Here is an 11,278-nt window from a genome sequence, read left to right as displayed (position 1 = left end):
GCGGCCGTTTGTTTGTTTGCGTTCATGGCAGATGTGGGCGTGTCCTCGTGGAATGGGCGGGGCCTATTTTGAATGTAGGTCATCAGCTGTCAGACATTGCGCAGCTCTCAAACAGAGCGATGCGGCCAGATGTGGAACGGTCGGGATTGCATGAACCTCATGACACCAAGCGCAGTTCCAACTGAGATTTCTACAGCTTGAAAAAGTTTTCTGAACTTATGCTTGTTACTTTTACTAATGGGAGGATGGCATGAATGTGCAAAAAACAGTTGGTTCGAAATGCTATTAGCTGATCTCTGATCTGTTTATGGATATAAACAAATAAAGGATATTTACTTTACCTGAATAAATTCGAAGCTCCAAAGAGTTGTCTTTCTATTTTCTTTCAATCGATAAGTTCCAAGATATAGGACTGACCGCAGCTAAAGTGGGACATTTATAAAGATGACACCACATGAATAGATGACACCAGCAAAATAGGGTTTCCGCTAACGACCTGCTGACGGGGCTAATGCTCAACTAGCGCCTGACTTGAAACAACAAGTACTTCCTGTGCGTTCTGGCCTTCCCGACAGTCTGCCCTGTTCCCCAGCTCAATTCTCCTGGCTTAACTGTTCTTCTTCACCACAATTCCATCTTATTTATGAATACACACTTATATGCACATACACACACTGACACAAAAACACACGCGCACGCACACACACACACACACACACACACACACACACACACACACACACACACACACACACACACACACACACAGAGACAGACACAGACACACACACACACACACACACACACACACACACACACACACACACACACACAGAAATGCATGAACACTTAAAGTGTTCCAGTCATTTTTTCTTTAGACTAATTTAATTCAGTATAAAATAATAAAGACACAAGGAGAATACTTTAAAGACCAAACACCACATCAGCAAAAATTACAGAAATTCTTGGAAGAAATCCAATCCAATAATTTTTTTCAGTTACAAAAATCCTTTCAAACTAAACAGAAAAATTGTTAATATTGAGATGTTAACTGTTCACAATACCTTTTGCTAATGAACACTGAATACATGTCACACTGTGACACATTCATGCATACGGCGTGTTTGTGTGTGTGCGTGCTTGTGTGCATGGATCTGTGTGTGCGGATTGTATGTGTGTGCGTGCCTGCATACACAAGCGTGTTATTTCAAACCAGTGTGATTGACACCTGTTAAGAATAAGGCCATCACACTCAAACAGCAGATGTTGCTGCAAACACATTGTGTTGGGCAGACTTTCAGACTCTACGACTGTTGGTGTAAACCGAATGTGAAAATGTCTACACCTCTCTTTGGTCCTGAATCCAAATAACTCAGCGGTGGTTTTGTGTGGCGTTCCAAGTCCGCCTGGAAAGAACCATTCGGGGGGGAACCCCAGTGTAATACGAACGCCTACCCGAGGCTCGGTTCCCCAATCCCCATTCCCTAATCATGACCGGTACCCCCTATCCCAGCACTCCTCTGGTCACAGGCTCCGAGGGTCCCAAAGGAACCGCCGGGTCGAGGGGCCGTCTTAACAAACAGGTGACAGACCCATCTGGGGGGTGGGGGCCCCCTTTAGGCCTCTAGGGGTCAACATGTGTTCCAGTTCCTGGAGAGGCCGACACACCCCACAATCCCCCCAAGGGGGACGACTAGGGATTCCTGGGAAAGTTCTGCTGGTATTCTGGTGGCCCCAAACAAACACTAGCTAGAGGGGCCCACAGGGCCATGGTTGGAATCCTTTCTTGACCCCTGACCGCTTTTTCGTTTCAGAAATGTCCTATGGTGTTGTGCGTCTTGTATTTCACGCCTCGTTATGACTGTATGAATATCTGTCGGTTGAGGTCCCAGTGGTGTTAGGTGCATTGCCGTACATGTATTTACTGACTTATTTAATTACTAGCTTGTTGTTTTGTATCATGATGCATGTGCCAAATAAGCGACCCAAAATGGAGTCCCGACTCCAAGGTTGGGAACCACTACCTTGGATACAGATGATCTGGGACTGGAGAAAAACGGTAGGACCTGTGGTTAAACTGTGTGGATTCTAGAGGTCCATAGTAGAAGACTGTGGTTTTACTAGTCGCGGCTAATTGAAGACTGCAGTTATACTGGGTATATCCCAGTGTATGTTCTTCTCAGGTTTGCCATTTCTTACGCTTGAGATATCAGAGGATGAATTCCTGACTCCCTCTGAAATAGTTTCACTTTCACTTTCCGTTTGTGGCTTAAGGTACAGCATTATTGATCAGGGGTGTAGATCAGAGGCCTCTTCGGCTCTGTTTTAGGGCCAGATCTCTGTTCCAGGGTCAGATCTCTCATGCGGGGTCAGATCTCGGTCAGGGTGAGGACGAACTGGCCTCCCTGCTCTTCCATGTCGATCTGGAAGGTGTCCTCATTGGAGCAGTGCTCGATGATGTTGTCGTCCACGTTGAGCAGCATCCTGGAAGGGGCGCAACACTCTGTTTAAGGCCCAATCCCATTTCTACCCCTTAACCCTTCTCCTTACCCCTCCCCCATGTTTTGAAGGGGTAAGGGGAAGGGGTAAGGGGTAGAAATGGGATTGGGCCTAAAACTGGAGCTCAACGGGGAATGCCCTGGTTTAACTGTACAACTTTTACTGCTGTTAAGGCTATAGCACGAGAAAGGTTGTTATAATTCATAATGAGAACAGAAGTCTTACCCTTTTTTACACCTCTTGTAAACGTTCCCGAATCGGTCGAGAGGTACATTGTATTTTTCATTTACCTAGAAAGACACAGTTTGATGAGATTATGGAAATATAAGGTACGTTTTATCAATCAATGAAATCTGGCATTACAATGGAATGTGTATTACCAGTGGTGTTAAGGGGCTAATAAGCATCTCGGTAAATATAAACGTATCACAACAGAGCTACTGAAACCGACAAGCAGCCCATGGAAGAAAAAGGAAAAGGAATCCCAGTGTCCTTAACACCACCTCAAACACATGTGAGAGGACTAAGTGCTACGTGCTCACTGCAAGGGGGAAACTCCTTCTGAACCAGATGTGTGTTGTTGACGGTATCCCCTCTGTTAACATGAATGACCATTTCCTGCCAGATACAAACAGGAAGCGCCATTCACTTCCTGCATTCAAGCGTGGGCAGACGGTCTAAGAGATATGTCATTTGAGCTAAGTGTGTTGCTGAGACAGCGACGGAGACAATGCAAGCCAGGATGGGACACTGGACACATGTCAAACACACATAAACAAAACTTGTTAAGTCATGCTGTCTCTTCTCCTCTATTTCATGCACCATCCTTTCTAACTATTGCTAGAGCTGTCAGAACACACAAAGCCCCAGTGACATAGGGATCATTCGGGTGCGCTCAGAGTTCTCAAAGTCGGAACTGAACCAACTGGAAGTGAAATTTCAGATGAAAAAGCCCTCTACTTTCATAAAATCTAGACACTAAGATAACACTTTAAATCCTCCCGGGAAGTCCTACCACCCGCTTGGATTGGAACCAAATATACTTTCTGTAAATGTCTATATTTCAATCTGGGAAATATAAAGTTAGTAAAATGGTTGGTTCCTTGGGCTTTGGCTCTGTGACACAGGAAGTGAACAAGCGTATTTCCTGTGAGACCTTAAAAGGGTTAGAACACTCACGGCTTGCAGCAGGCCTGAGAGGGTTGGAGTGTTCAGCATCAGAGCATCAAACACCTCCTCCTCTTCCCTACGTACGTACAGCAACACTAGAAAGAGAGAGAGAGAGAGCCAGAGAGACATTATCCATATGCAGAGAGTCAGAGACAGATACATTAACCATAAATACCATACCATACATACCATTATATATATAACCAAATACATAATATATTCACAAATCTTGGAAAATACATCTATTAATTATACCACCAATGATATAACTTTTTCAACTTAACGGCTAGTTTTTTAAAAGACCTTTGTATAAATAATCCTTGGGCCTAGAGATAACTCCCTTGCTATCTCAAATTGAAAGGTGTTATGTTAGTTAGCATTTGGATTGTCACTGCAGTCACGAAGTCTGATACTGACGTCATGCCAGTCTCCTGATTTCTTTGTCGTGTAGATTCCCTTTGTGGTCTTGCACATTTGCAGACATCTCCACTCCGCATAGTGTATTGCAAATTAACTTAGCCGCTCCATAACTTCCTATGAAGGTCCCCCCCCCCCTCACCTTTGTGTTGCAAATATCAGGCCTAAAATCCTTTGTTGTTACTGGGTTTTTCCCGGTAAGTATCACGTACGCTCACTGTCCCCTGATCATGCTTGGTAAAGGCCTGCTGTGCGCCTTCCCATGATAATGCTCTGTTAAATCAAATACTTGCGAGTGTCCTACAAGACCTTCATATCATATATATACATATACACATATATATATGTGTATATGTATGTATATTTATATGTATATATACTGTATATATATATACACCTATATACTGTATATATATACACCTATATATATATATATATATATATATATATATATATATATATATATATATATATATATATATACATACACCTATTGATATATATAAATAAATATATATATATATATATTGACAAAGAAAGAACAGAAAAAAATTAAAAAAGAGAGGGAGGGAGAGAAAGAGAGAGAGATAGAGGAAGTGTATGAAAAGTACAGAGGGAGAGACTGAGAGGGAGGGGGGGAGGGAGGGAGAGCGACAGGAAGAGGGGGAGAGAGACAAAGAGTTGACGATAAACTAAGAAAAACAAACTATGAAAAAGATGAAGGTAGTGACCCAGGCTGAACGTGAAAAAGAGAGTGAGGGGGAGTGAGAGAGTGAGAGGGAGTGAGAGAGTGAGAGGGAGTGAGAGAGTGAGAGAGTGAGAGGGAGTGAGAGAGTGAGAGAGTGAGAGGGAGTGAGAGAGTGTGTGTTTGTTTAAGAGTGGCCAACCCAGGAGAAATGCACACTCACGCGCACACTGTAAAGCTATACCTGGACCCATGTGTCTGATAACACATCGTATCTTACAGGTCGTAACTGTAATCTCTAAGCCCAGGGTTGCTGGTCTAAGGTGCAGGTGAGGTGGGGGTAATAACCCAACAGTCAGGTTGAAATAAACGAAACATGGAGAGACTTTCAGCACATTGATCCAGGGTAGGGATGGACGAACCGCTCACATTACATCAGCTGTGGAGCGAGAGAGAGACTGATCCACAGACAGAGAGAGGGCTCACTTTCCCCCTCCGACACGAGAACACGGAAAAAACAAAATTACCCGGGAAGCTAGAGAGAGAGAGTGATAGAGGAGAGAGGGGGTGAAAGAGGGAGAGAGAAATAGCAAGACTGTGTGTGTGTGTGTGTGTGTGTGTGTGTGTGTGTGTGTGTGTGTGTGTGTGTGTGTGTGTGTGTGTGTGTGTGTGTGTGTGTGTGTGTGTGTGTGTGTGTGTGTGTGTGTGTGTCAGATCGGGGGAGGGGCAGGAAGCACATGTCCTCTTGTTTACAAGCAGAGCAGTCAGCTGAGCTGTGTGGGCGGAATCTATCTCTATCTCTCTCCCTCTCTCTCACTCGCACATACCCACCCACACACACACACACAAACCCAATGATCTCTACGTATCTCTCCCGGCTCTCTCCTTTTCCCTATTGGCAATAAAATGAATTTCCCTGTTGATGTGCGTGTCAGAATAAACATTCAGGAAATGCATTTCTAGTGTCCCGGGAATTTGAAATTAAAATAAAATAGCAAGTGGAACATGTTCTTTCTATATCGTCAATATCTTGGGGAAAAAATGATGCAATGGTTTCAACCAAATGCCCAAATGTTACTCTAGTCGCAGATCGTCAGGGATGTTTGTTGCACCCTTCCTGTTCTCCTCCTTCTAGAATGGGGTTTCCAACAAGGGTACACGTTGCCGAGAGGGGAATGTGAGCAGGTTCAACTTTTGGTAAATTTTCGATTTTTCTTTGGATTATATCTAGGTATTTTTTCCACCATTTTAAGACTCCCTCAAGGGTTGCCCCAGATTAGTAGAATAATAACCCCTGCTTTTATCATCGTGACGAGTGAATGTTTGGCCCAGAGGTGCCCACATGAAGGCTTGGTTTGAGCTTTCGGCCGGATCACATGACTGAAGCCCTCCTATGAGATCGCGCGGCGGTGGCCTGCTCACCTCGGTTTGATTCGTCGTGTCGCGGGCGTTTGGCCGGCGCGGGGTCGCCTTGGAAAGGCGGTCTCCTCTGGCCGGAGCTGAAAACAAAACCATCAGAGCTGTTAGCTGCTAGCTGTCAGGTCAGCTCGACCTAGCGCTGTCTTCAACAGCGTTCTCTTACACACACTCTGTGGGAGCTACTGACTTTATATTTTGTCCCTATTTTTACCCACAGGTTTCTAAGCAGCTGAAAATATACAGAAAAATATGTCATAAGTCATTGATATTTCTATTATAAGTCTTAAGTTTACTTCTAGGTCATTTAAAAGGCCTTTGTGCTAAGTGTCCTTGTACCTAGAGAAACCTTACTCCCTTGTCCTCTTCAATTGAGAGGTGATTTGTCAGTTAGCATTTGGATTGCCCCTGTAGCCACCAAGACCGATACTGAGGCCATGCCAGTCCACTGACTTCTTTGTTGTGTAGATTCCTTTAGATGTCTTGTATTCCTGTAGACATCTCAACTACCCCCATAGTGTATTGAAAATTAACATGGCCAATCCATAACTCTCCATGATGGTCACTCCCCTCTCACCTTTGCTTTGTCAATTTCAGACCTAAAATCTTTTGTTGCTTAATGGCCCACGATGTGAAAGTTCCCTTGAGAATCACGGACTCATTGCCCCTTGAAGGTGCTTGGTAAAGTTATTTTCTACTTTGAATCAAAAGCTTTGCTGTCAATGAGTGTCCTAAAAGAAATATCTTTTCACAAGCCTTCTTGTATGATGTATGATGTCCTTGGCACCAAAAACTGAAATAATTCACAAATAAATAAAAAAAAGTAGACCATTGAAATGGCTGCTAGTGTGTTTGTGTGTGTGTGTGTGTGTGTGTGTGTGAGGTTTTGTTGTTGTTCCAACAGAAAAGGTTATAAACATTCAATATTGTGAGTCTGAAGTGTGACGCCTACCTTTCGACGCCCTCGCTGGTCAGGCAGCCCTACGAAAAACAACAACAAATTAACAAAACAGTTCAAATATGTATATTATAAAGACAGTCTGCATTGACCCTCTCAAGTCGTTTCTTTGGCGACGCCTCCCTCTGGGCTATTGGGGGAGGGCTACGTGATAGTCACAACAACAACAACAACATCAGCAGTTGCAGGATGATGTCATCGCAGCCCTGGAATGTTTCATGCTGCTTCCTCATGTAGGCTGAATTTCATTGAGAGTTGAAATTCCAGCTCAAAGTCATTCCCTATTGGACTGCTTAATAATTTCTGTACGAGCAGAGTAGAGTGCCCAATTTAAACAAACACAGTGCCCTTGAAAAAACCTGGCATTCTACGCTTCCTGAGAATATAATAGGCTTTAAGACCCAGTGAACCGCAGGGTTTCCCCCAGCACTGTCTTGTTAAGGCGGCCGCCTTAACAAGAATAGGGCCCCGCCTTGACTACCAATGTATTAAAAAAAAAAAAAAAAAAAAAAAAGTTGAAAAAAAAAAAAAAAAAAAAAAAAAGCGAGATTTTTCTGCCATGAATAGGGTAAGCCCATCATCTTCTCACTATCTTAGTTCAAAATTTAAAATATTAAATATACAACATTGACTTCATTCACTCTATGTGTAGATAAAGACAGACCTGCGAAACTGCAGGGCAAGAGTCTTACAGCCTGCATGAAGATCAGCATCAATGGCCCACCAGTGTCTAAGTTCAATTACAGCAGGGCGCTAGAACTGTTCTTTGCACAGCCACGCAGAATTGCATGCACTGATGCCTCTTGTCAGCTGTGCCGCAAATAAGATCCAAAAAAGGAACTGTAAATAGTTGAATTTGCATACAAAAGTTAAGTGTATTGTCCATTATTTGTATTTAATTTGCACTTTTCTTTAATTTTATTTTGTAGTGTCTGCATGTTTGCACAACATTTGTACCTACTGTTGTTTATTTATATGGAAATAAACAGTCGTTTATTTCATTCATGCGTACTGGCATCTTTGAGCAAAATACCCCCAAAATTTTTCGGCGCGGCGCAAAGCGCCGCGCCAACAACACCACCGACTGCTTACCACCTTGACTGAGACATTTACTGGGGGAAACACTGAACCGAAAACGCTTTTCTTAACTTGAAACGTGGTCATCGTCTTATATGATCGTGAACATAGTAATCTATGCCATTTTGTCACTATTACTAAAATAAGAATTATTTTAGAGAAAGTCTCCCCCAAAAACGGGTTGAACGTTCCACCCTGAATCTAAACCAGGTAACCGGTCCTTGTGACGCAGAGATGCCTGGAAGTATACAAATCGATGTCACGACAAATAAACTATGGTGGCCAGGTGTTTGTTTGGAGCTCTGGCTGGGCAGTGGTTGACCGAGAGAAGGTTAGGCTTCCCGGACACCAACAGTATAACGCCACGGTGTGTGTTGATGTGGTGAGCTCCGTCTGAGCGGCAGTTTATTTTGTTGTCAGCATCAGAGTGAGAGTTATGCCTCTCAGCACAACGACCACGGTGGCTGGCGCATTTCATATACAACGTCGGGTACGACTGTACAAAAGAAACCATCACAAAGATGCCATGGGTCATAGCACGCCCCTCTGCTTCCGAGAACTCTCAGCCCAAACGCATGTTTTAAATCACAGTGTTTGAATTCCAATTGAGACAGTGGGTTCACCGGCTCTCTTAAGGTCTGATTATGGTCCCACATTCACGCAACGTAAGGGGGTTACGGACCCCGGCCCTGACGTCCTTGCGGAACCTGCTTGCGTCCATCGCATGGGCCTCACGTGCGCTTCCCAAAAATTGCAACCCTCTGTCGAGGCGGAAGGTTACAAGCAAGGGCTGTGGTTGGTCCGCTTACTAATACCTTACGCAGAGCCATAAAGGTTCACGACCGCTTCAAAGCGTCTGCGTGGTCTTTGCGTTGCGTGAACGCCTGGAACCATAATCAGCCCTTAAGGCTTTCAGTAGAATTGCTCTCATTCTATTTCACCTGAAGAGTTTAGGTCTCCATTTCACATGTGTAGGAATTATTTTCAATATATCTAAGATACAGTTACAGTACAGTACAGTTATGGGTAAAGTTTAGAGTGACAAGAGAGAGAGAGTGTGACAAACAAAGGGAGAGAGACAGACAGACAGAGACAGAGAGAAAGAGAGGGAGAGAGAACGAGAGAGAGAGTGAGAGAGAGAGAGAGAGAGAGAGTGAGAGAGAGAGAGAGAGAGAGAGAGAGAGAGAGAGAGTGAGAGAGAGAGAGAGAGAGAGAGAGAGAGAGAGAGAGAGAGGTGTTTCTTACGTGTCTCTGGGAGAAGGAGGATTCTGGTATGAACAGAACCGGAACAGAGTCCAGGTCGTCGAGACTGGTGAACACAGTGAGATCATAGTACTTCACCGAGTTCTTGTCAACTGCAGGAAGACACAACAAAACACACTTTTTAATTGACAGTAGAACATGTTTTTAAAGATGATAGGATTGTCTGCCTGTCTATGTGTCTCTCTGTGTGGTTTTGACATCTGTCAGCGAGCCATTAAGTCCATAAGATGTAGGAGTATCTTTGTGTAACTGTAAATATTCCATTTACCATCTATCCATCCTTCCCCCTTAAATCGTCAAATTTTGTGTGTCGGCCTTTCCTCAGTAAGTAATAGTTTGCGGTCGATCTCTCTGTCTATTCCATCCATTAGCCAGTCTTTCAGTGCCTCTATGTCGTCTATCTGTCAGTCTATCCATCAATCTATTTCCAAGTCTATCTTTGTCCGTCCATCTGTCAGTCCATCCACCTGTGTCCCCCTGTGTCAGTATGCCTCTCTATCTATCTGTCAGTCTGTCTGTGCTCCGTCTATTATCAGCCTGTGGTTACGTCTCTCTGTCAGTGTATCTTTCAGTCAGGATGTCTCTCTGTCCGTGCGTCTATCTGCAGAGTGTCTGTGTGTCCGTCCGGGGCCCCGGTCCCTTACGCGTGCCGGAGGTGTCCGACGCCAGCCCCTTCATCCGCCTGCGGTTCTGCTTGCGCTCCTCGTCACGGATCTTCCGCTCCGCCCCCTTGTCGCAGAACACCTTCACCTGGCTGACCGCGCGGTGCACCAGCCGGTCGCCATGACGACCCACGGCATAGGTGTCCACTTGCAGGTTGAGGGGCAGGCCCCGCACGCCCTTCTGGGGGGAGAAGTCTGTACTCAGACAGTTGACCGAGATGAAGATCTGGAGGAGGAGGAGGAGGAGGAGGAGAGGGAGGAGGAGGAGGGGGAGGAGGCGAGGGGAGGAGAAGGGTGGGAATGGGAGAGAGAGAAGTGGAGGAGGGGTGGGGATTAGGAGAAGGAGGGGGAGGAGAATGGAAGAGGGTGAGGTGTAGAGGACCTGGTGTTAATGGTCGTTACTGAATACTCAAAAATGATCCATGTACACTTATATTTACCAAATACATGCTCCTCAAATAGATCTAGAATATGTAGCAACACAGGATTTACTTTGAGCTTGCATTTTAAGAATGATCGGAAGTCAAGAAATAGGCCTCAAAGCGACCAGAATTTAAGACTCCTTCTCTGTACAATGAATAGCTGTTTTCACAGGTTTAGCCAGTAAACCTGTTTGTTGAATGACTCCAATCAACTGATCACCACATCAAAAGACTGTTTGTCTGATCAAACCTCAGTATATCAGCGCACAGGATACACTCAAGTACACTGTGTTCAACATCCATACAATTTACACAATTAACCTCCCTGATCCGCAACCGTTTTCTTGTAAAACTAGACGTTTCTCTCAAAGAAAAGTAGAATTTACATTCCCATTAATGTCTTAATCTAATAAAACATCGACATCAATCACCTGCTGTGTCTTTTTTCTTAGAAACATTCAGGCAATAAAACAAACTCTTAAAGTTAGCTCCATTGCGACAGCCATATTGGCACCGCCACAATGCGTCGCAGCTGTTGCTAGGTAACTTCGTGAGCTGGGCATGTTGCCATGGAGAGAGACCGAAGCGTTTCATCTCGTTAGCAACTAAATCCCAAACAAACATATAAGGCTTCACTCACATCACGGCTTGGTCAAAACCTCCCCTACTACTGGAGGGAGAGGGTGGAAGGAAATCAATAAGGGTTGAT

At 44.5% G+C, this 11,278-nt stretch overlaps 1 protein-coding gene across 1 annotated transcript in view; it reads right to left on the bottom strand.

Moving 5' to 3' along the window:
• Nucleotides 1-758: 758 nt before the first annotated feature.
• LOC130374439 (grainyhead-like protein 1 homolog) overlaps nucleotides 759-11,278 on the bottom strand; it is a 17,490-nt gene continuing 6,970 nt past the window's right edge. Inside the window, exons 9-15 of the mRNA XM_056581197.1 lie at nucleotides 10,130-10,373; nucleotides 9,468-9,577; nucleotides 7,140-7,168; nucleotides 6,194-6,270; nucleotides 3,679-3,764; nucleotides 2,725-2,789; nucleotides 759-2,484 (exon numbers count right to left, since the gene is read on the bottom strand). Coding sequence (XP_056437172.1) covers nucleotides 2,370-2,484; nucleotides 2,725-2,789; nucleotides 3,679-3,764; nucleotides 6,194-6,270; nucleotides 7,140-7,168; nucleotides 9,468-9,577; nucleotides 10,130-10,373 — 726 coding nt within the window. The 3' untranslated portion in view covers nucleotides 759-2,369. The remainder of the gene's footprint in view (nucleotides 2,485-2,724; nucleotides 2,790-3,678; nucleotides 3,765-6,193; nucleotides 6,271-7,139; nucleotides 7,169-9,467; nucleotides 9,578-10,129; nucleotides 10,374-11,278) is intronic.

This window comes from Gadus chalcogrammus, chromosome 21 (assembly GCF_026213295.1).
Source record: "Gadus chalcogrammus isolate NIFS_2021 chromosome 21, NIFS_Gcha_1.0, whole genome shotgun sequence".
NCBI classification, from domain to species: domain Eukaryota; kingdom Metazoa; phylum Chordata; class Actinopteri; order Gadiformes; family Gadidae; genus Gadus; species Gadus chalcogrammus.
This window is presented reverse-complemented; position numbering and strand designations above follow the sequence as displayed.